The sequence below is a fragment of the Choloepus didactylus genome, chromosome 21, assembly GCF_015220235.1.
Source record: "Choloepus didactylus isolate mChoDid1 chromosome 21, mChoDid1.pri, whole genome shotgun sequence".
In the NCBI taxonomy this organism is placed as follows: domain Eukaryota; kingdom Metazoa; phylum Chordata; class Mammalia; order Pilosa; family Megalonychidae; genus Choloepus; species Choloepus didactylus.
The window spans coordinates 41,780,814-41,806,654 of record NC_051327.1 but is presented as its reverse complement, the minus strand read 5'-3'; the positions used below and the strand labels follow the sequence as shown (position 1 = coordinate 41,806,654).

The 25,841-nt window shown below is 43.9% G+C and overlaps 1 protein-coding gene across 2 annotated transcripts in view; it reads left to right on the top strand.

Annotated features, from left to right (window-relative positions):
- Positions 1-25,841, top strand: part of TMC5 (transmembrane channel like 5) — an 83,125-nt gene that overhangs the window by 31,637 nt on the left and 25,647 nt on the right. For both annotated transcript variants that reach the window (XM_037814466.1, XM_037814465.1), the window contains exons 5-13: positions 2,145-2,234; positions 10,592-10,691; positions 12,771-12,858; positions 13,294-13,542; positions 16,148-16,299; positions 17,535-17,679; positions 19,175-19,330; positions 20,999-21,150; positions 24,214-24,292. In XM_037814466.1, coding sequence (XP_037670394.1) covers positions 2,145-2,234; positions 10,592-10,691; positions 12,771-12,858; positions 13,294-13,542; positions 16,148-16,299; positions 17,535-17,679; positions 19,175-19,330; positions 20,999-21,150; positions 24,214-24,292 — 1,211 coding nt within the window. The remainder of the gene's footprint in view (positions 1-2,144; positions 2,235-10,591; positions 10,692-12,770; positions 12,859-13,293; positions 13,543-16,147; positions 16,300-17,534; positions 17,680-19,174; positions 19,331-20,998; positions 21,151-24,213; positions 24,293-25,841) is intronic.

Genomic DNA, 25,841 nt, shown 5'->3' with positions numbered 1-25,841 from the left:
GGTGCTTGAAAAATGTTAACTGAATTGACAGCAACAACAACTATGATAGTTGTATAGTTAACCATCAGCACAGTAATGCTGCGTAACAAACAGCTCCAAAAAGCCAGTTTCATACAATCAGCACATCTCTGGGGTTGGTTGGGGTTTGGCTGAACTAGATGGGGCTCGGCTGGGCTTAGCTCCATGTTGCAGGTTCTGTTTAAGTCTGGTCTTATTCTTTTCCAGTGGGCTACCTGGGGGCATTTTCTTCCCATGGTAAAAGCTAGAAGTGTTCAAAGTGGCATGCAAAAAAGACATGATGTCTCTAAAGGCCTTAGCTTGGAACTGGCAAAATGGCACTTCTGCCCATCTTCCACTGATAAAAGCAAGTCCTGTGACCAAGCCCAGTATCCATGGAGATAGCTCCCATGGAGGGAGATGTAATGTTCACTGAACAACAATTGCTCTATCTCAATAATTAATACATACTTATAGCTAACAATGCTCCTGGATTATTTTAAACACTTTACGTGTATCAAAGGGTCAATTCCATCAATGATCCTATGTAGAAACCCTATTATGAGCCCTCTATTACTGACTAGGAATTTAAGGCTCAGAGAGGCTAAGTAACTTTCCCAAGGGCACACAGCTGGTAAGACTGTGTGCTGGGATTTGACCCCAGGATTTGCCCAGGCAGCAAACCCCAGAGCCTCCTGAAGTGGAGTTTTTGTGCATTGCTCCCATCAAAAATGTACTCCCATTTCCTCTATTGAGGTCTTCAGCCTTAATATTTATCATAGACTGAATAAAAATCTATTGAATTATATCACTATTATGTAAGTGCTGAGAATAGATTCTGTCCCTAAAAAAATCATGCCATATTTCAAACATACTCTTGTGTCATCATAAAATATTAGAGCTGGAAAAAGCCTCTGTAATCACCTAGACAAGTAGTTTTCAAACTCTGAGTTGTAACCCATTAATGGGTTGTGAAATTAACTTTTAAAAATGAAATACAATCGAGTAGAATATTGCATGAGTTGCAGTAACTTCTGACAGCAACTACAATTACTCAATTCTGACTCTAACTCCCCGGAGTCAGTCCGGACCCACAGGTTAAGGGAGGTCCTTTAGAAATTGCCCTTCAGACACCAGCCACAAGCTGGGGGACAAGACACCTGCACTTCTGACCAATTGGCTCCAAATTCAGGGGTTCCCACCACCCCCTTGGGTATCAGAATTTGCTGGAATGACCCATAGAAGTCACCGAAAGCACTATACTTAAGATGATAGTTTTATTATAGTGAAAATGATACAAATAAAAAGAAGCCCAAGGAAGTTGATGCAGAGGGTGAGCTCTGGGAGGGTCTCAGACGCAAGCTTTCGTGTCCTTTCCAAGGGGAGTCAGAATGCGTCACCCTCCAGGGATAGTGGAGCATCTTCTTAATCATGGAAGCTCCCCAAGCTTCAAGGGTCATTACGTAGACATGATTGGGGGAATCAGTGCCCACCTGACTGGACTGGTCTCCAGTCCTGCTCCCGGGTCTGGCTAATACAACCAAGCTCAAAGCCCCACCCTCCCAATCACGTGGTTGGGCTTTCTGGTGTGGCAGGAAGACTTACCTGTGAGGCTGGCCCCGCCCTCTCATCACCTTAGCATAAACCATCAGGAGTCCGGCTGCTGTGGACCTACCAGGAATAACAAGACACTCCTACCAAGGGCAATTCCAAAGATTTAGAGTTTACCTTCCAGGAGCCGGGATGAAGGCCAGACCTCTTTTTGGAGGACAGAATTATTACTTATTTGGAGAATAAGAATATAACAGAGTGCATTTTATGTAGAAAAACAGAGTATTGTTCTGTGAAACTTTTTTTCCAGGTATATGTGTGTAGGCATGACCCAGATCTCAGCATAACTATTTTTAACCATGGCTGGTAGTCAAGCGGAAACCATCTGACTATTTATATTTAACAGCAGTTTTTTTTTTTTTTTTTGTATTTTTGCCTATTTTTTACCCGTGTCCTTAATCATTAGTCTGTTGGAACCTTGAGGATAGGGACTGAGTTTTACTAACCGATATGTGCTCAGGAATTTCATTAATTTCATTCATTTATTCATTCATTAATCTCATTAATTGGCAATATCTCCCTCCTCTTCACTGCAGTGAACCCTGCTTTTGCAGACGGACAAAGCCCAGACCATCCTTACAAAGACCCATCACTGTCTGGACGTGACTGGCACAAGTCACCCCAAGGTAAGACTTAAATGGACAGTGGTCACAAATGTCAGCCCTGGAGAAGGAATGAGTTCAAGGCCATCCAGACACTGCCATTTCCTCTTGGCCTCTGGTGCAGTACAGGATGCTGTACTTGCTTAATCTATCATTCAGAAATGCAAAATGTCTTCCCTTCTGGATACCAAGGCATCTTCATCAGGAATCTTCCGGTTGCAAGTGACAGAAACCCAACTCAAATGGGCATAAGTCCAAGGTTCATGTAGGGGGAAGGATACTGGGGAAACTTACAGAATTGAAGTTAGAATTGCCTTGTAGCACCTAGAACAGTGCTAGAAGAGTGCACAGGAGGTACTGCAGAGATATTAGTTGAATAAATTCATTGAATGAATTAAAGGAACGCAGGCCTCCATGCCACCTGGACTCTTGTTCTCCATCCATTTCTCATCTCCACTTGGCTCAGCTTTTCTTTGAAGCTTCGCTTCATTTGTCTCTATCACAGTCAGGCCTTCTCCATAGGCCAGGAAGCATGGCCATTAGCAGGCCCAGAGGTGCACCCTCTCAGCTTAGCAACCATATTGGAAAGCCTTTCCTTCTCCCTGGGCCTGTCAGGCAGTGCCTTGGGAGGGCTCTGCCCAGTCCTGTTTTGTGACACAGGGTCACACTTGGACCAATAATTTTTACCATAAGAGAGAGGCCTGCGGGTCGCAAGTTCAGCCTGTGGCTTATGTATATTATACGTTGGTGGGAAGGAGGGTGCAGGGATCAGAACTTTTCTGGTACTCGTCAACTTATAATGATGGTGGACTGTAGGAGCCATTGGAGTGGGGAAAGACAGGCAGTGAAATCAGTTAGGAATCTCGCCGAGTGTCCCTGTGTGCGGTGATGAACATCTGGTCAGAGGCAGGGACTGAGAATGAAGAGGAAGCAACAGAGGAGGAAGGCTAGAGAATGCTGAAACCAAAAGGCAAATGTGGGAACAATAAGGAATACCTGACGGTCATTTGTAGAATGTAAACCGAGGGAGTCTGTGGCTTAAAACCATCTCCCACTTTCTGGCCCCAGAGCCTCAGATGATGGTCTTTAGCTTCATCTTTCAAGAGCCTTCTCAAAGAGGCTCTTCTTCAAGAGCCCTTTCAAAAGTGTCAGGCATAGCTACTTGGGGGAGGGAAAACATGGGGATATAATGATCATACCTTCTATTTAATTCCTGCCAGAGCAGAGAATGGCTTTAATTACTGGGTAAAGGAAATGCTTTTAAACATGCTCTGTTCTAGCCAGCAGGAAGTTTGGGGCTCCTATTAAAGAAGAATCCCAAAAAGGGAGAGAGAAGAAAAGAACCAAAGATGAACCTGGCCTTCTGTACCATTTTGCCTTGTGTTGTTTCTGATTCTCAAACCATGTACAGTTAATTGATAGACTTTTGATAAAGTGTCATCTTGACAGATTAAGCCATGCACCTAGAAAGTGACCCATGGTAGGCACACTTAAATATTTATCAATTATGAATGAAAGAATGAATTAAGCATTAGCATCTTCTTACAAGAAGAGTCTAGGGTGAAGCAGTTAAGAGCTCTGGCTTTGGATTCAGATAGAGTTAAGTTTGACCTCCAACTCCACTACTTGCTAGTTTTGTGAACTTAAGAAAATTACCCCTCAATCTTCAGTTTTTGTAGCTATTTAAAAAAAAGAACTATGTAAGAGAATGCCCTAAAACCAATACATATTTTTTTAAATGGGGTTGATTATAGTACCTGCTTCATAGTGTTAGTGTCTTAGTTTGCCAAGGCTGCTATAATAAAACACCACAGACTGTTTGAACAACAACAGGGATTTATCAGCTCACCTTTTGGAGGTTAGATGTCCAACATATGGCAATTTGTCTCCTTCTGTCTCCTCCTGTGGCTTGTTCTTTTGTGTCCAAAGTCTTTTGCTTATAAGGATTCCTGACATTGAGGCCACGTTAAGACCCACCTTTGTTCCATTTGACCTCATCTTAACAGTTTTTTTTTTTATTCAGTTTTATTGAGATGGATTCACATACCATACAATCATCCATGGTGTACAATCAACTGTTCACAATATCATCATATAGTTGTGCACTCATCGCCCCAATCAATTTTCAAACATTTTTCTTACACAAAAAAGAATAAAAATAAGAATAAAAAATAAAAGTAAAAAAGTACACCCAAATCATCCCCCCCATCCTACCCTATTTTTCATTTAGCTTTTGTCCCCATTTTTCTACTCATCCGTCCATACACTGGATAAAGAGAGAGTGAGCCATAAGGTTTTCACAACTACATGGTCACACTGTGTAAGCTACATATTAACAAGATTTTTTGAAGACCCAGTTAGCAAATGAGCTCATGCCGCAGGACCCAGGATGGGGATTAGGACTTGAATGTGTCTTCGTGGGGGATATGATTCAATCTACCACCATTAGTGTGAAAATTAGATGAGATATTCTATTTAAAGTGCTTGGCCCACCGCAACGGTAGGTATTGTTAGGGGCATCGTTATTGGTAGTGAGAAGGGGTCCTTGAGTTCCAGTCCGAGTGTGTCATGTGTGACAGTGAGGCTTTCTGAGTTTCAACTTCTTCAACCTCTAGATGAACCTCTAGGACGAGGTGACTTCCAAATCAAGTCTATCAGATAGGAATTGTGTTCAGGCGCATGATACTGATTCAGGACAGTGGCTTGAGCAATAAATGGATTTATTTTTCTCATGTAACAAGAAGTATGACAGGAGAGAGTCCAAAATTTGTACAGCTTCAAGGACTGGGACTCCCAGGTTTTTGTGAATATTTGTCCTCGTGTTTTCAGAACGGGCTGCTTCCAGGTGAGAAGAAGGAAGAATGGTGAAGAGCAAAAGGTGAAGCCAGGCAAAACTGTCCCCTTTTTAAAGAGCATTTCTAGAAGCCAACTGTCTCATTGTCCTAAACTGGGTCATGGATCCACCCCCGAAAAGCTGGGACAATTTTAACTGAACACAGTTAAAGGAAACGTGGCTTCTGCTGGTATGGGAAAATGGGAGAATGGATATTAAGAATACAAATAGCAGTGTCTGCCTCTCCCAACCCCCATGGCAGTCAGGAGCTAGTAACTGGGTCACTATAAACCCATCTGAATTTCTATGGGTCTATAAAATTATGAATATAAAATCTAAGTTCTAGGCCAAAGGCAACAAATTAAAAAGAAAATCTTGCCCTTTGATTATATGTCGTGTAGAAGAACCTCTGCCTTCTGTTTCTAGAATCCTATTGTCTTTAAGGAAGGATTCTGTTACCGATTTCTTACCTAGCTACTGAGACAGAGCTCTGTCCAGGAAGACCTCCCTCCTCCTGAGGACACCTCTCTGAGTGTAGATGTGGGGAGCTAGGCTGTGATTTGGATGTGACCGGCTTTGGCGATTTCATCCTGACATTTTAGGAAATGTGAATGTCCCTTCTCTCTGAGATTATTTGTCACGTTCCCAACATTCCCAACAATGCCTATGTGACTGCTGTCTGAGGGTTTTGGAAGCCCACAGCCGTGGAGAATAAGGGCTGGAGCAGCCAAGAGATGCTGTCTGATGACCAAGCGAATGAAATCATCATAGAGCTTGAGAATGTTCCATTGGGGATACAAAGCCATTCATCCTCAAATCAGATTTTTCAAGATAAAGTGCTGGTGAACTCAAGCCTCAGCAGGTTCTCATCAATTTTTGACATGGACGTGATGGACTCTCAGAATTACAAAAAGAGCACGTGGGTGCCACGATTTTCATCTTTGAATGAATCGGTTTCTCAGACCCTTCAAGTCCCGGAATGCACAGGTGTAGAGGCTTCTTGTACATCACATGAAACTGCTCAAGGTTGTAAAACACTGGGAAGGGAGCAAACGTGGCTTCCAAGGCTGCCCAAAGGGTATTTTAGTTTTAACAAGTCAAATAGGTTGAAAGTTTGGTAGGTGAACCAAGGATGCTAGGGACAAGGGTGGGGTCATTTCAAGATCATCCTACTCACAACATTTTGCCTCGATCATGCTCAGTTCACATTCCTGGCTCTCTGCTGAGAACTGCCTTTTTGATATCCATTGAGTTTAGTTTTCTTTACTCCCACTCCCCACGCAGGTACTCTTGTCATTCCCATTTGCTTGATTAGGAAATTGAGGCTCAGTGAAATTAAGTAAACTGCCTTAGGCTGAACAGCAATAGCTGGTAGATCTAGGATGCCTCCATGCTCTGTCCACCATGAAACCACAATGTTAGTTAGCTGACGCATCTCTGCCTCTCGGCTCCTGAAGTCAAAACCAGATGCCATTTCTGGTTCACCCCAAAGTATCCCAAATGTAAAGTCCAGCCACTCTCGATAGTTTCTGGGAGGAAATATCCATTCACATGAAAGCATTTTATAGGTTTAGTTCCTTTGCTGAAGACGGGAGAGTCACCTCTTCCTCATTTCCATGTTTTCCTCTCTTTCCTCCTTCTCCTTTCTCCCTTTCACACATCTCCCCATTGCCTCTCAGGAGGGACACAAATTTCTTGTCTTTAGCCGAGTGGTTTAGTGGTCATCTTTTGGGCACTTCACCTTCACTTCAATGATGTCTTGAAAATAAACCCGTGCTTCCTCCGTGAGGAGTTCTGGCTCAGTGATGTGACCGGGGAGCCCGTCCACAGCTTCTGTCTATTTTCTGTTTCTCCAGCATGTCAGGTTTGCCCAGCTGCAATACCCCTCCACCCCCAAACCCCTGCCGAGCTGGCTTCCCACTGTGTTATAAGATGGTGATGGGAGTTCTAGGTGTGACATGCAAACTCCACATTCAGAGGAAGATGCCGCTGTCTTTTCCTGGTGTCTTGGTTTGCCAGGGCTACTATGCCAAACACCACACACGGGCTGGCTTAACCACAGGAATTCATTGTCTCACAATTGGCTAGAAGGCCAAAATCAAGATGTCATCAAGGCCACGCTTTCTCCCAGCTTCAGCAGTGTTCTGGCGACAGTGGTCCTCTGTCACATGGCAGCCCCTTCTCCCTTGTGTCTGCTCTTCTGTGTCCAAATTTCCTCCCTTTATAAGGCCTCCAGACACAGGGATGAAGACCACCTGACTGAGTTTGGCCTCACCTTAACTAACAATAGCATCTCTCACAGCTCCTACTTACAAATGGGTTCACACCCACAGGAACGTGGATTAAGATTTGAACCTGTCTTTTGTACGGGACATGATTTGATCCCCAATACCTTGTGATTGATTAAATGATTAATTGAGAAGGAAGAAACCTTTTCCAAGAAACTGCTCAGAAGACCATTCCTCGTAGAACATTGGCCAAAATTGTGTCACATGCCTGTGCCTAAGCCAGTCACTGGCAAGGGGGACAGGACCATTCGGATCGGCTCAGACCCAACAGGACAGCCCCTGTATCTGAAGGTCGGAGACAGGTGGGGAGGGGTAGATTCCCAAACAAAATCAGAATTCCACTAGGAAGGAGAGAATGATTTGGCAGTAGGCAACCAACAGCCCTTCCATACTGTCTGAAAATGTGAATTAGAGTTAGCAGGAGGAAAGGAGGGACTCCGTTCTAAGGAGGCAGAAAAGCATGTGACAATAGTCAAGGAATATAAAGAAGGCCCTTGTGTCTGGGGTGCAGGTGGCAAAAGTGAGGGATGTGAGAGGAAGTGGGGCAAGATGGCGGCATAGAGAGTTGTAGAATTTAGTCAGTCCCCTGGAGCAACTAATAAACAACCAGGAACAACTAGTAAATAATCTTGAACAACTGCTGGGGGACAACTGTGACTGTCCGCACATCATACACCAACCTGGATTGGGTGGAATGGCTGAGATCGCAGTATAAAAGCTGTAAGTAAAAACTGCAGAACTACACCGGGAGACCCCTCCCCCCACAGCAGGCTGAGCTGCAAGACCTCGATGTGGGAGAAAGCAGCATTCCCAGAGCAAGCGAACGTAGCTCAGTCCAGCTCCAACTGGGGTTTTAATTAACAAATGTGAACTGCTGATTACAAGCTCAAACATAGACAAACCCCCAACAAGCAGCAAAGTACCCTGAGGTTGCTCCTAATGTGTGTGTGTGTGTCGGGGGCGGTGGGGTGCAGATGGAAAAAAATATATTTTTTAATTAAAAAAAGAAGGAAAAATACAGAGGCTTTTAAAGACAACTGACCTTAAAGAGCCGTAAAATGCCTGTGCCCCGGGAAAGGGAGGCCTCAAGACTGGGTGCTCTCTCTGACTGACAGGTGAAACTGGGGAGCTACGGACTGGCTCTGAAAGGAGGCTTTCTTTCCCTTTTTCTCTCTCTCAACCTGACAGGCTCAGTGGAGAGAGCCTCAGCCATTTTCATTTTGCAGCACTCTTACCCAGACAGGGGTGGAATTAACAGAGTCAGAGAGACAAAGGCGCTATTAAATGTAGAAGATAACTCCCTAGGGGGGTATTTTCCCAAAGAGGAAGAAGGTGGGGCCCAGCTCTAATGCCGGCCTTCCCTTCAGAACTCAGACCCCAAGGCCTGGGGGAAAACAGCCAAAACAGACACAACCTAAGTTGAGAACTAAAGGGGCCACACCACCTTACACTAGTTGGGAGCAATAGGCTGACAGTCACCACCTGCTGGGCAGGTTAGGAAAAGCACAGCAGCTAGAGGCCTCACAGGAAAGTCTGTCAATCTTCTAAGATAAACCCTCAGGGAAACTTGACACTGAATATAGACCCATTCTGAGACCTGAACCCATTCTGGTCTGGGAAAATCTGATTGGGGTACCCAAGGAAACCAGATGCCTAGACAACAGAAAACTACAAATTACACTAGGAAAAACGAAGATATGGCTCAGTCAAAAGAACAAACTTACACCTCAATTAAAATACAGTTGAGATTAATGAAACAATCAAAGATTATCAAAGAAATATGCTAAATCAATTCAAAAACCAAATCAGTGAGTTCAGGGAAGATATGGCAAAAGAGATGAAGGATATAAAGAAAACACTGGGCTAATAATATAAGGTAGAAATTGAAAGTTTAACAAAACAACTGGCAGAATCTATGGAAATGAAAGGCACAACACAAGAGATAAAAAACATAATGGAGACATACAACAGAAGATTTCAAGAGGCAGAAAAAAAACACTCAGGAACTGGAGAACAAGACACCTGAAATCCTGCACACTAAAGAACAGATAGGGAAAAGAATGGAAAAATATGAGCAACAGCTCAGGGAATAGAATGACAACATGAAACATGTGAATGTATATGTCATGGGTGTCCCAGAAGAAAAGGGAAAGGGGGCAGAAGCAATAACAGAGGAAATAATCAATAAAAATTTCTCATCTCTTATGAAAGACATAAAATTACAGATCCAAGAAGCACAGTATACCCCAAACAGAATAGATCTGAATAGGCCTATGCCAAGACACTTAATAATCAGATTATCAAATCTCAGAGACAAAGAGAGAATTCTGAAAGCAGCAAGAGAAAAGTGATCCATCACATACAAAGGAAGCTTGATAAGATTTTGTATGGATTTCTCAGTAGAAACCATGGAGACAAGAAGGAAGTGGTGTGATATATTTAAGATACTGAAAGAGAAAAACCACCAACCAAGAATCTTATATCCAGCAAAACTGTCCTTCAAATATGAGGGAGAGTTTAAAATATTCTCTGACAAACAGACAATGACAGTTTGTGAACAAGACACCTGCTCTACAGGAAATACTAAAGGGAGCACTACAGACAGATAGAAAAAGACAGGAGTGAGAGGTTTGGAACACAATTTTGGGTGATGGTAGCACAGCAATGTAAGTACACTGAACAAAGATGACTGGGAGAGTGGTTGAAGGAGGAAGGTTAGGCGCATGTCGGACACCAGAAGGAAAGAGGAAAGATAAAGACTGGGACTGTGTAACTCAGTGAAACCTAGAGTGCTCAACAATTGTGATCAAATGTACAAATATGTTTTTACATGAGGGAGAGCAGGTGAATATCAATCTTGCAAGGTGTTAAAAATGGGATGGTAGTGGGGAAAAAATACAATCAATGCAAACTAGAAAAAAAACTGAGGGATGTGAGATATTAAAACAAGAGAGAAAAGGTAGGCACTCCAAAGCTGGCAGGATCTTTTTGGCTTGGCTAACTGGTTTCTGCAGTGGGAAAAAGAAAAACATTGAATTGGAATTGAGAGCAAACATTATCATTTGCTTTGTCTTCTAGGTTTCACAAATACCCACGCCTTCTTCTTGTTTTTATCTGTTACATTTTGGGAATCCCAATCCCTTGAGTTCTTCTTTCATTGTTCTCTTTTAAAAGCATGCTTCAACTGCAGCTCCATGTTTTCCAATGCCATTATTCTTTTCAGGAGTATACATGGAACTCTGTTTTCTTTTCTTCTGCAGAACAAAAGTTAATCGCATCTCTGATAACCCTGGCACCTAGAGAAAGAGATAAAGCCATCAGGAACCAGCCAAGAACCATGGAGGAGAAAAGGAACCTTAGGTAGGTCCTGAGGCTTTTCCTCTTTCCCAGATTTCACAGGAATCTCCAGCTTCTATGTTTGCCCCACCTCAAAAAGATAAGACTGAGTAAATGAGGGAGAAGAAACACATCTATATTCCTTACCAAAGAGTTCCAAATTTATGTAGATACTCCCTCCTCCTCCAGGAAGTGGAGCTAAATCCCGACTCCCTAGGCTTCAGTGTAGACCATGCTTAGTGATGGGCTTCCAAAGAACAGAGCATGGGAAGGGAGGGAAAGATGACTCTGCAGTGGGGAAGCCTGGCAAATACTCCTTGGCTGGGAGATCAAGGTCAACATCCCCGGAGAGAAACTGTGTGATGAGGAGGGAGCTTCTCCTCTGTGGGATTCTCCCCTAAATCCCATAACCCAGTCTAACCAGGAGAAAAATGGACAAACCCAGCTTGAGGGACATTCTGCAAAATACATGACCAGTCCTCTGCAAAACTGTCAAGGTCCTGAAAAACAAGGAAAGTCTGAGAGATGGTCACAGCCAAGAGAATGAAGGAGACCATGACAACTAAATGCAGCATGGTCTCCTGAACGGGAGTCTGGGAACAGGAAAAGAATATTGGCAAAAAAACTAGCAAAATTGCAATAGAGCCTTGTTTTTTAGTTACTAGTGATGTTTAGCAAATGTACCATGGAAATGTAAGACGTTGACAGGGGAAACTGGGTGAGGTACGCATGGGAAGTCTCTGTACCATCTTTGCAACTTTTCTATAAACCTCACACTGTTCTAAAATGAAAAGTTCAAAAACAAACAAACAAACAAAAATGCTAAGAGAAACCTGGAAGCTTTCTAAGTCCAGGAACTCAAAAACAAGATAAGGGCTGTTTTAGCCTTCAGCCCTTCCATTTGCTTTTTCTCAACTTTTTTCTTTTTCTTTTTGCAGTTTGTAATAGTTAGCAGAAACTAGTCAAGTGGATGAAGCCATTTCTAACCCACACACACTCCTCTAAGATGGGTGCTGAGGTTGCCAAGATAAATTTCACAGTCTGGTAGGGAAGACAGACTTGTCTACAAGGAACCTAAAAATGACAGAAAGAAAATTGGGCCAAATCAAGGCAGAGAGGGAAGGGAGTGGGACTGAAACAACTGATCCAGGCAAAAGCCTGGGAGTCGTTTAAGCTGAGCCTTCAAAGACGGTAACACAACGGAGAGAGTTTGAGGTGGACCTGGGAGAGTCACAAGGCTCAGAATCAAATGGCTGTGCGAGTTCAGGGAAGGGTAAAGAGACAAACTGTGCCCGTATCTTCCGCAAAACACTCCTTGATTTTCCAACTCTGCAGGGGCTCCCCATATCAGGAAGTAAAGGCTGAGTCCTCATGAAGTGAGGTGTTTCATCCTCAGTGCCTGTTGCATTTTAAACTTGATAAATCTTTGTTGGGGGACTGTTCTGTGCATTGTAGAGCGTTTAGCAGCATCCGTGGTCTCTACCCACTAGATAACGGTAGCTCCCATCTACCAAGTAGAGACAAACAAAAAAGTCTCCAGACACTGCCAAATGTTCTCTGGGGAGCAAAGTCAGCCATTGACTTACAGGATCTGCACACCCCTACAGTTAGGTTGTCACATGTCCTCTCCCACTGCCCTTGCTCATTCTGTTCCAACCCCCACGCTATCCCACCCCGGTCTCCTTGCTGTCCTGCCCACCTTGGGACTTTGCACTGGCTGTTCCCTGCGCATGGAACATCCCTCATCCCTACGGTTCTCTGCTCACCTCCTTCAGGACTTCAATCAGATATCACCCTATTTAAGATTGTAACACGGTCCCCACCCAACATCTCCCATTTCCTCATCTCACTCTGTTTCTCTTGTTCTTTCCCATAGTACAAATTGCCTTCTAATATGCTATGTGGTTTACCTAGTTATTATTCTCTTTGTGTATTGACTTTTGCTTCCAGTGAGGATGTCAGCGCCCCGAGACAGGGGAATTGGTCTCTCTTGCCTACACATCTGGGACCATGCCTGGTGCAGCGTAGGCAGTCAGTAATTATTTTTTGAATGAATGAATGAAGTCCTGGTATCTCTCACTTTTTTTCTGCCATTCCCTACAGGAAAATTGTTGACAAAGAGAAAAGTAAACAGTCTCACCATATCCTCAAGCTCAATTGCTGTACTCAGTGTTTGAATTCCATTTCACTGGTAAGTCAGCTTTTATTGCAGTCAGTAAAATGCACAGGGCCAGGGAGGGAAAATGGGAAGGTAGGAGGGCGGGGATGAAAGAGGACCGAAGGGGATGCTTATTAGGGGAGAAGAATCCAAACCCAGTTACTCTTTCCTTGCCCAGAGCCATAGAAATTGGATCAGTGCAGGCGTGGGGGAGACGAGGTGGCAGCGGGAAGGTGTAAGAGGTTGCTGCGTTAGTTGCACAACTGCAAACGTCTTCACCTAATTCAACAGCAAAGCTGGAAAGACAATCCTGGTGGACATGAGGATTAAATGGGATAACATTGGCAAACCTGCTTGGCACAGCACTGGGCATGTTGTAATGTTCTAGTGGCGGCGGCAGTTTTTGCCATTGTGGCACCTGCCCCACAGAGTCAGTACACAACCACCCACTCTGTGTCCTCACTCCAGGCTTACCGGAGATCCAAGAACAGCCTGTCGGAACTCCTCAATTACATCAGCCTGTGGCAGAAGACGCTCAAGGTCATCGGCAGCAAATTTGGAACCAGCGTGCTCTCCTACTTCAACTTTCTGAAGTGGCTTTTGAAGTTCAACATTTTCTCCTTCATCGTAAACTTCAGCTTCATCGTCATCCCTCAGTTAACTGTGCCTCAGAAGAACATCCTCCTGTTCACTGGGTTGGAATTTTTCACTGGGGGGGTAAGTTCTCCATTTCCCCATCCTGCATTCAGCATCCTAGCACCCAAAGCACGTACTTCACTCATCACCATGCCCAGCTCTTTCATTTTGCCTGGGGTTGACTCATGGGGGTGTTGGGTGTTTACAGATTTTTTTTCCCCCAAAAGTAACCCATATAAAGTAACTGATGGACATGCATATGCATGTACATATGCATCTGTTTATTTTTACAAAAGTGAAATTATTCTTTATATACTGTCTACAATTTGCTTTTTCTCCCCATCTAACAATATGTAGTGGGTATCTTCCCAGATTGATACTCACAGATCTACCTTTTCTCTCTTTTTTATTTTTATTTCTGCAAAATATAATGCTCCTTTTAGAAAACACCTACTGTACAGAACAGAACAAGCAAAAAGTGAATCTGCTTTATCCTTTTTCTCTTGTCCTACTCCCCATTTCAGAGCATATGTCCTTTTAGAACATTTTCCCTTCTATATAAACATAGATATATATAAATAAATAGATAATCATTCTTTTGAAAAATAAGAAGATGAGATTGTTCTGTAAGTCTTGTTTTATAACTTTTTTTCTCTTCACTATGTGTCTTGGGCATCTGCGTAGATCTGCATAACTCTTTTTAAGAGCAGCCATAATTTATTTATCCAACTCTCTGTTGAAGCATTTAGCCCCTGCTCTGGTGAGTTTACCTTCTGGAAGGGAAGGGATTCTGTCATTGAGTTCCTGTATAGCAGGGATGGAAAACGATGGCCTGCGGGCCGAATCAGCCTGCCATTTATTTTTGTTCATCCAGCAAACTAAAGATGGTTTTTACATTTTAAATGGTTGGAAAAAAATCAAAAGAATAATAACATTTTGTGAAACATGAAAATTAAATGCAAATTTTAGGATCCATAAATAAAGTTTTATTAGAACACAGCTGTGCCCATTCATTTACATATTTCCCAGGCTGCTTTCATGCTGAGCAGTTGCCATGGTGAGCATATGATCTGCAAACCCAAAAATACATACTCTCTGGCCCTTCGCAGAAAAAGTTTGCTAACCCTTGTAGAATGTTCAAAGTATGGACTTCCATGTGCCTTTTTTTTCCTTTTCCACTAATTTTATTTTTCCCTTGGGATGGATGCCTTGAAATGGAGTTATTGCTATTAATTTCTCCATCATTTTTTCTCATTACTATGTAAACATATATATATGAAAACATTTTATTATGAAAAGTTTCAAACATATAGAATAATAAAGAGTAGCATAATAAACACCTATTGAATGCATAACTGTGAATATAGAGGGAACCATTGATTGTTTACTTAGGAGGGAATGAATGGTAAAAAATTAAAAAAAATAAAAATAAACACCTATATATCCACTACCTGGATTTAAAATTGTTAACCTTTTGCTTTATTTATCTTATTATTTTTGGAAGCATTTTAAAGTAAATTACAGATGTCAGCACATATCACTCCAAAATTCTTCAACATGCATCTCTGAAAAATAAGAACACTTTCCGGCAGCCAAATTCTTTTATCACAATTTACAAAATTAACAATAATTCCTATCCTCAAAAATCAAAACCTTATCACATTTTCCCAATTGTCCCCCAAATGTCTTTCGTAGCTTGCTTATTCAGATCAGGATCTGATCCAAGACCACACATCGCATTCACTAGTTTTTTCTCTTAGTCTCTGTTAATCTAGAAAAATCCCTCCAGCCTCTCCACCTCCCTTTTCCTTTCTCTTGACATTGGCTTGTTGCAGAAACTGGGCCAGGGTCTATAGAGTCTAATATCGCACTGCCTTAGTTTCCAGGGCTGCTCTAACAAACACCGCAGCCTGGTTGGCTTCAGCAACAGGAATTTGTCGTCTCGCAGTTTGGGGGGCTGGAAAACCCAAGTCAAGGTGTGCCAGGCTCTTGCTCGCCGGCCATCCACGACCCAGTGTCTGCCTCTGTCACCTGGCCATCTACCTCCTCCTGTCTCCTACTCAGTCCTACTCACCGTGTTCAGATGTCCCTACTTACAAGGACTCCAGGCATAATGGATTAAGACTCCTCTCGATTTAGTCTGGCCTCACCATAACTAATAGCATCTTTAAAGATTCTACTTAGAAACAGATTCACATCCACAGGACCAGGTGTTAGGACTCGGACATGTCTTTGTGGGCATATGGTGCAATCCCTAACACCTACCTTCTGGAATTCTCCATTTCCTTATGGTCTCTCTTATTTTATTCCCCTAGTCCCTTATTTCCTGTAAACTGAAATTTAGATCTGTAGCCTTGGTTTGTTTCTTATTAAATTTTTTTTTAACCATAATACTTAGTAAGTGATGGAGACACATAGAGGCTGGTGGTGCCACGTTGAGTGGTGCTTTGCTTGGCCTCTGGGTTCGGGGGGGTAACAGCCTGACCCCTGTACCATAAGGTTATGTGGGTCTGGGATTCCTTTCCAGCTGCGAGAGCCTGGCGATGAGAACATTGAGGTTCACTGTGCCCCGAGTGCTCCTTGCCGGGTAAATGAAATGGACTAAGTTGACTGGCCCGAGCCGCTTGCTATACTCTGCCCACTTTCTACAGAGACCCACCTGACCCAGGTTCATTGTCCCTTCCAGGGTTACTTTAGGGACACAGTGATGTACTACGGCTATTACACCAATTCTACAATCCAGCACGGGAACAGTGGGGTCTCCTACAACATGCAGCTGGCCTACATATTCACAATCGGAGTGAGCTTGATCATCTGCTTTTTCAGTTTGCTGTACAGGTACGGAGCGTCTGCATTTCCTGATTCCAAGGCACTTTTTAGATTTTGGCAAAATCCAAGAGACTCAAACATTACCCAGGAAACAGTGATTTTGTCTTTCTATTGCTGTCTGAGCATTTTCCACCTTGTCCTGCCACATAAAATAATGAGTTCAGGTAGATAAAGAGAGGTATTTGTGCGCTTTTAAAGACCTTTGTGAGTCTGAAGATCAGGATACAACAATCTAAGGCAGAAGGACATGGTGGACAGTTGAGAATGAGGAGGAACAGATGGAAAATACACATATGAACTGCATCTCCATCACGATAATGCCAACTAAAATGAGATTTCATGTTGTCTTGTCAAACTAGGAGATGTTTCTTAAACAGCTAATACTCAGTGGTGGCACATTTTAGAAAGGTAGCTTCTATTTCATTCAACATCCACGATGTGCCAGACTCTGTGTTGAGTGCTTCCTGTGCTTGATTTCATGCAGTCCTGTCGTCCTGTCATTCTCGGGGTAATAAGAGCTGCCTTTACCAAGCACTTACTGTTCTAAGTGCATCACTGATTCTTGGGGTTGGCAGAAAAATGCTCCCCAAAGATATCCATGTCCTAATCCCCTTATCCCATGGACCCAATTGCAGTAAGAAGGAGGCAGGAGGGCTGGGGTCAGGGAAGGGGATGTGAGGATGGAAGCAGAGGTTGAAGTGATGCAATGGCTGGAAGGGGCCATGAGCCAAGGCATGTGGGTGTTCTCGAGCAGCTGCAGAAGGAAGGAAAGGATTCTGCCCTAGAGCATCCCGCAGGGACCAGCTCTGCCAACACCTTAATTTTTACCCTGGAAGACCCATTTTCTGACTTCTGCTCTTCAGAACTGTAAGATAACAAATCTGTGTTGTTTTAAGCCACTTAATTTATGGCAATTTGTTATACCAGCCATAGGAAACTGATACAATTCTAATAATGTGGTGAGGTTGGTTCTATTATCTCCATTATACAGATGTGGAAACTGAAGCTCAGAACAGTGCATTAATATCACAAAGATGCCCCACTGACAAAACCCTGGGATTTTGAGGGGCTGGTGTGACCCCAAAGTCAGTGCTCTTAACCGTTATGCTCATGACCACTGTTCCAGGGAAAGAGCTTGGGGGTAGCTGTTTGAAGTTGCCTTTTATCATTAGACAGGATTTTCCTTTGTTTTAATCCCTGCTTGTGTAGTAACCTTTGTGTATTCTGGTTTCTGCCTTCCCCAGCATGGCCAGATATTTCCGGAACAACTTCATTAACCCCCACATTTACTCCAGAGGGATCACTAAACTTATCTTTTGCTGGGACTTCACTGTCACTCATGAAAAAGCTGTGAAGCTGAAACAGAAGAACCTTAGCACCGAGATAAGGGTAAGGCAAGTCTGCTGCCACGCACCTCCCACAGCCAGTCTCCTTCCCTCCTCCAGTACATTTATAACCTTTCTTAAAATAATAATGAAGTATTTTTGTTGCCCATGAGATTGGCACAAATAAAATAAAAAATAAAAATAGTCATAATGCCCAGTGCTGGTGATCGTGTAGGGAAATGGGCATTTTTTATATGACATGGGTGAAACCTTACTGGAGGGCAGTTTAGCAATTTATAACAACATTTTATATGTGCATACTTCTTGACCCCACAGTTCAAGATTTAAAACTTTATCCTAGGATAGTGGTTTCCAACGAGGGGCAATTTTGTCCCCTGTGGGACATTTGGCAATGTCTGGAGACTTTGGCACATATGGGGGCAGGGAAACTACTAGCATTTAGTGGGTAGAGGCCAGGGTTGCTGCTCAATGTTTTGCAATGCACAGGACAGTCCCCACAGCAAAGAATTATCCAGCCCCCAATGTCCATAATGCCAAGGCAGAGAAACCCAATCCTATGGGAATGCCATCAGAGGAACTCGATGTTTATTGCTGCTTATTTGAATAGCAAGGGAAAAAAAAGGTATAAAATAACCCAATAGTATATGAAGAGAAGAATGATTAGATAAATGGAGGTACATCCATTTAGGTCACTAAATACAATAGGTAAAAGACAGAGACCTGTTAGCCCCTCAATAAGCATTAGCCATCCGATTACTGGCAGCTTGCAAGAGTGATGAGGTGGATGGAAACATGCTCATGTCACATTAAGTAAAAAATAAAATCAGGATAAAGCATACAACTACCCCAGATTTTTTCCTTATAATTTTCTCCTTTATCTGTCCATAGCAATGATTCTTAACCAGAGGCAATTTTGCCCCCCAGCATGCATTTGACAATGTCTGGAGACCTTTTTTGGTTGTCACAGTTGTGAGAATGCTATTGGCATCTGGTAGGTAGAGGCCAGGGATGCTGCCAAATATCCTACAATTCACAAGGCTGCCTCCCAAAACAAAGTATCTGGCCCAAACTGTCAACAGTGCCAAGGTCAAGAAACCCTAGTCTACAGAAACAAACTTATTAAAAAGAAAGAGCTAGCAGGATTTCTAAACAAAGGCACTCTGATAAGATGGCTGCAGGTGTTGATTTCTTCTTCATGTAGATTTCCAGCCTATTCTTCAAGAAAGAGCTCGGTGACTTCAACATGCCTTGCTCAATGACATGGTCCCAATTTATTCGTCCTATCTGTTCCTCTAAGACTGCAAAGGTGTTGAGGTGGCTATGGGCTCCTTGGCCCCATTCGAGATTTTCCTAAGGGTCTCCCACGGTCCACGTCCATCACTAACTTGTTCCTGTCTCCCTTGCTTTCTTGCCTGTGGACCTGGGATGGGTTTGGGTCGCTGGTGTGGTGAGAGTGGAGGGGGCTGGGGGTGGCAGCAGTGTCTTTCCTCACAGTGGAGAGGGTTCTGTGGCTCAACTTCAATTCCTTGTGTTTGTAGGAGAACCTGTCAGAAATCCGTCAGGAGAACGTCGAGTTAACACGAAAGCAACAGCTGACCCGCTTGTCCGCCCACATGGCAGCCTGGGTGCTCTCTACCGGGGTGGCCATCGCCTGCTGTGTAGCCGTTTATTACCTGGCTGAGGAAAACTCAGAGGTAACTCCTGGGAGGCTGGAGCTCCGGGGTCCGGAGCAAAGAGAACCAGGTGAAGGGAAGGGATGCTGGAGGGGGAGAGGGGCGTAGAGCCTGTGACTCGAAGTGGGGTCCCCACCCAGCCAGGAGCATCAGCGGCACCCGGACACTGGTTTTTTGAAAAATGTAGAATCTCAGGTCCCTCCACTGACACTGACCTAGAATCTTCCCCGGGGATGGGAATTACAGGGCAGAAAGAGACGTTTTGGGCACATGTGAGAGAGGGAATGCAGGCTTGGAATCTGAGTTCAAATTCCGGTTTCTTCCTTTGTTATTATATTCCTAATGCTTTACGCAGTGCCCGGCACAAAGAAGATGCTCAACAGATATTGTAAACTGTTGGTTTTAGGCAAATTATTACATCTTTCCGAGCCTCTGATTTTGCATCTGTAAAATGGGATGGATAATGCCTGGCTTTGTTGGCACGTGGTCAGTATTAGAGATAAATTACGTGAAGGGTCTACACAGTGCCTGGCCCTGTGGGTGATGGAGAAATGCTAGAGTGTTTTGTTTTTTTAAATGACTTAGACTCTGAGACGAATTCGCTGGGTTTCTTGGGCCAAGTACTGCTTCTCTTTAGGTTTCAGCTTCCTTCTTTGGAAAACAGGGCTGATTGTATTGAGTTTACCCACCTTTAGAATTGTGGTGCGAGTCAGTCTATTATGTCAGTTTGTTTAATGGCTTCCCATTACCCTGAAAGTAAAATCTATCCTCCATGGCACGACTGACAGATCTTTTATGATATGACCCCTGCCTGCATCTCTAGCCTCAACACCCTGCAACCACCCATATCCCACACGGGCAATGCTAATTTGATCGTAGTTCCCGAAACACGCCATGCTCCTCCCCACCTCTAGGTGGCAAACATGCAAGTCATTCTCTACTCCCCACTTCCCTTCATCTGGCAAACTCTTCCTTCTCCTCTAGACCTCAGCATGGAAGCCACCTCCTCCAGAAAGCCTTCTCTCACCACCACCACCCTCACTAAGCTCAGTTAGGTGTCTTTGACTCTGCTGGCTTCCCCTGTGTCCTTATCAGAGTCTATTGAAGATGCCTGTCTACTTGTCTGTTTCTTCAAGAGACTGTATCCCAGCACCTGGCCTGACACTTGGCACATAGTAGGTGCTCAACTAAGTGAATAAATAAATGAATGAGAAGCTTTCACACACAGGGTAGGGGGTGGGCACCATTCTCTCTAACTTCTACAACTTAATGTGCCATCTGGCAGCCCTGGGGCCAGCCCTTGTTTTACTTAATCTCCTTTCATTCTTGCATAATCCCTGTGGGTTCCATGATAAGCTCAGTTTTGTGCAGACAGGGAAGGGAGGCACAGAGCAGCTAAGTGTCTGGCCCTGCACCTTGCAGCTTCTAAGTGTGTGTTGGGGGTGGGGGCAGCATGTGAGCCCCAGGTGTCCCTGGCTCCTAAGACACTATCCAAAGTGGTAATTGCAAAGCCACCCAGAGGGCGCTGGAGGCAGGATTCGCACCGAAAGGGTGTAATCATCAAGTAAACCCACTGGGAATTCCTTTCCACAAGGCCTGCAGGACACCTGCATAAGGACCCCTGGCCGGGGGGCAGTCCAGGTTCTGCTCTGAGCCTGCGTCTTGGTTCTCTCCCTCCACCCCCTGCAGTTCCTGAGAAAGCACCACAACCCGGGTGCAGTGCTGTTACTGCCATTCGTTGTGTCCTGCATCAACCTGGCTGTTCCGCGCTTGTACTCCATGTTCAGGCTGGTGGAGAGGTATGAATTGCCGCGGCACGAAGTCTACATCCTCCTCATCCGGTAGGTTTGTCTGTCCTGCTGAACACCAGCCTCGATTTCCATGGAGGGAAACGGGGTGGAAGCTAGAAAAGGGTGACACTCAAGCATCAAAGTTCTGTTCTCTAGAAGGAATTTCAAGAGTGAAGAGTGTGGGGGTGGGGTGGGGGGGGTGGCAATAGCCATAAAATCTGATCAGCCCTGAAAAAATACAGCTCTGGTGTGTATCAGCCTTTTGCTCAAAGTAATGGCTTACCTTTCCAAGTTGCTACCAACCTGAGGATTAGCATATTTCTTTTCAGGGATAAGCTGTACAGATGTGCAGGTTGTGCACTGCACAAAGTTTCATGTGCAGGTTGTGCACTGCACAAAGTTTCCTGGCTGAGGCACTGCATGGGAACTGAAATCCATCCAATGTTCCCATTGGTTATTATGAGCCCTGGCACCCACTGCACCTGCCCAGAGGAAGGGGTGCATTTTTTTGTAATTCACCAACCCAAATGGTGTTGGGGCTGGGGTGGCTCTCAGTAATCCATTGGCCAGGAAGGAGTTGCCTTTTTGTGATTCCCTCAAAGGCACTGTACATGCTAGCTATGGCCTCAGGGTTTTGATAAAGAACAAAACTACCCAGAATGTTTTCTTTGTATCTTTTTCCTAGTTGGTTCCTGTTTATGGAGGTGTTTATAATAATAGGCCTGTATAATGTGATTGAGTTTCTTTATGGATCAATTCCAGAGCTCTTAGCTTACCCTGGCCTCCCGGATCTGGCTCTTGGCCAATTTTCCAACCTCATTTCCTACCCTGCTCCCCTCTGGCTCACTGCTCCCCAGCCTCACTGGCATTCTACCTGTTTACAGACATGCCAAACTGCCTACCTACCCCTGGGCCTTTGCACTGGCTGTTCCTTCTGCCTGGAATGCTGTTCCCAAAGATAGCCACCATGGCTTGCTTCCAGACTTTACTCAAATGTGGCCCTCTCAGAGATCTCTTCTTTGACCACCCTGTAAAAATGACAGTCCCCATCACCCTTTCTCCCCTTATCCTGTGTTATCATTTTCTTAACATTTCTTAGCAATTACATTAGCACTGACATATAATTTTTTAAATTTGTTATCAGCCTCCACCACCTTTTATGGGGGACATTTTCTGCCTTGTTTACAGTTACTGGGATCTATCAGGTGCTCAAGAATAATTGGTGAATGAATGAATGGATGGTTCACTCAATCACTGGCAGAGTTGAGTAGTTGCAACTGATTATATTGCCTGCGGTACTGAAAATATTTACTATTTTGTCCTTTCTGAAAATATTTACAATCTGGTCCTTTATCAAAAATGTTTGCCAACCCTTTTTTTAGATCCATGTTTAGAGTTAATCTGTCTGTACATTATTTTGCTGAAGGAAAAACAAATCTTAGCAAGCCTTCACTTCTACCCAGTCCTACCCCACCACATGCCTCTTCTCCGTGGTTAGAAATAATTGGGAACCTGATTCTAGATTTATTATTTTTTTTAAATGTAGGCATTAACAATAAGTACCTGCATATTCAAACATAGCTTTATTTTGCTTTTTCACTTGAATGGTACTTTGGATGGGCCAAGCCTTCTGTATTCAAACTAACTGCCTCTAAACTTTTTTTTCGACTCTGGTTGTGATGACTTTTTTGGCTCTCCATTGCTTTGTGGATCTTTTATCTTCTAACTTTTCTGTCCTTCCAGTAGTGTTTGGGTGGAGGGGTGGTAGGCATGTATGCTCAGGGTTTTTGATCCAATCGCTTTGTTAGTTTGCATTTCCCTGATCATTAGCGAGGTTATTATATCTTTTAATATACACTAACCATTAGTACTGCTTCACAAGATAGTCTGACCTCTTCTATACCTGGTGAGAAAGGGGGAAAGCTCAGAAATACACAGTTCTTTCTGATCTATGATAAGCTTTGCTCAGCTCTGAATAGTATGATTTTTAAGTTTAACCTAGTGTTCTACTTCAATAAAGCTTTGCTAAAGCATTGGCTCAGTAAATATTGAAAATCTGTCATGGGCCATGCACTGGGCAGGGAGCTGGGGATCCAAATGCTGAAAAAGACAGACCCAGATCCTCTCTTCATGGAACTTAGAGTCTAACACAATGGTTCTTAAGCTTTAGCATGTACCAGAATCACCTGGAAGGCTTGCTTAACCAGAACTCACTGGGCACCATCCCTAGAGTTTCTAATTTACTAGGTCTGGTGAGAATTTACTTTTCTAACAAGTTTCCAAGCCATGGTAATGCTTCTGTTCTGGGGGCCACACTCTCCTGGTCTAGTGGCACCTGATCCTTGGTACATTTATTCCAGAACTTGATGAAAACCCGCAGGTATTGAATTAAGCAGAGTGACCAGGTTTAAGAGTTCAGGCTGTTAAATCAGTTGTGTTCCTGGGTTTGAGTCTTTGTCATGCCCGCAACAAGCTGTGTGACCTTGAACAAGTTATTTCATCTCTCTGAGCTTCAGTTTCTCCAGTAAGATGGGCATAAAATACTATCTCCTTGATGATAGAGTTGTAAGGACTGAGGGGGACAATTCACAAACGGGCTTGTCACAGTATCCTGTACATGGTCAGCACTCAATGAATATTAGGTATGTTTACTAACTATTGCAAGGAGAAGTGAAATCAAATAGTTTGGAGATGCACTAGAAAAGTGTGTATCAGTCAGAATAAATTAAGTCATGCTGCCATAACAAACACTGCCATGCCCTAAAACTCAGTGTCTTGGAACACAAAGGTTTATTTTTTGCTTTTGTGACACATGTCCGTTGTGGATTGGCAGGGCCACCATCTTGAACACTGATGATTGTCATTCCAGAGGGAAGAGTGTAAACTCTGGAGGGTCTCTCAACAACAATTAAATGCTCCAGCCTAGAGGTGACACGAAGTGACATACATTATTTCTGCTCTCAACTAATTGGCCACAACTAGTAACCTAGCCCCACCCAATCAAGAGAAGGGGCAGGAATTTCACTCCTACCACTTGCTCAAAAGGAAATATTGGTGAAGAGCACACATGCCTGACAGTAGGGTAAAAAGTTTTTTTTCTCTTCTTTTATTTAGAAACATCTTTCTAAAAATCTCAATCATTGGGATTCTTTGTTACTATTGGCTCAACATCGTGGCCCTGTCTGGTGAAGAGGTGAGATTTCCATGCTATTCTGCCCTAAGTTCAGGAGGAAGCAAGTTTCTCAAGATAACCTCACCTCCTATTTGACATTGAATCTCTTGTGGGAAGAGAACCGAAGCTAATCTGGAAGGCAAGATAGGGTGGCACACAATTTCTAGAGTCAGGAAAGTTCTAGAGTCTGGCAGACCTGATTTGAAGATCGGCTGTGTCATTTACAGTTACTCAGGCTTGTTAAGCTTCAGTTTTCCCATCTATAAGATGGGGATTAAGCAGTATCACATACAGCAAAAGTACAGCATCCGGCATTTGGTGGGCACTCGACAGATGGTAGTAATTTTGATGCTAATCTGTGCTAACAGCCTTGGAATTTTGGAAGGGATCCTTTTTGATCCTTGATGTTCTAGTTTTTCTGTAACCTGGGTGCCCTGGGCTTCATCAGTCTGCAGGCACTTGGGTGATGGCTGTAACAATTACGTCTTAACCCAGATCATTCCCAGTCCTCCCCCACTTGACCTCATCCAGGGGTCCCTGAGGGTGATCTCCCATGTGGGTTCAGAAGCAAGCCAACCCTTCTGGCCTTCTCACTGCGAAGCCTCTGTCCCTACTGCTGGGTCCCCCTTGAAAAGGGACCTCCACAGCACACAGTCATCCTTAGCTGGTAGCCATCAGGGTTCTGTTCAACTCTTGTCACCCTTTGTCCCTGGGCTCCAAAAGAGCACTGGTTGTGTCCAGGCTTAAACCATCTTACATATAATCATGGCACCTTCTGCTTTCCTCTCTAATTTATGAGAGGTTCAAAATCAGCCATCCAAGATAGACTGGTTAAAGCAGAGCCATGTTATTCTTCCATCAATCCATCCATCTATCCACCCACCCATCCATCCATCCACCATCAGTCCATGTGTCTGTCCATCCTTCTATGTCCATCCGTCACTCACTTCCTCCATCCACTCATCTGTCCATCCATCCATCTGTCCATGTATCTAGCCATCCCTCTATGTCCATCCATCCATCATCCATCCATCCATCCATCCACCTATCCACCTTCCATCAGTCCATGTGTCTATCCATCCCTCTATGTCCATCTGTCCATCCATCCATCCATCCACCTACCCATCCATCCATTCGTCTGTGCTATGCACCCAAAACTTCCCTCTCCTCCTTTAGCCAGACTGAAAAGCTGCTAGTCCACCAGCTCATAACGAGGACTGCCTGCTGAGGTCACAGACTCCCAGTTTCATAAACAGACTAATTCGAATTTCCACTAACATCCTGCTAAACCTCTAGTCCAATAGATATGAATAGATTTTTCTCTGAAGGTCAATAAGCAGAAAGGGTGGAGGCATAATTTGTCATTGACACCCCCTGTTCTCCCAAAGAAACTGATTAGCCCTGGCTGGGAAATGGGATCCAGAGGGGATAGGACAGATGGAAAGTTTTAAGAGCTGAGATGGTGACAAGGGGACGTTTTGGTACATGTGAGGGGTAAGCTTTAATGCGAGGAAGATGGGGACCCAGAGAGGGAATGAACACCCTTAAACACACTCAGCCAAATGATGCA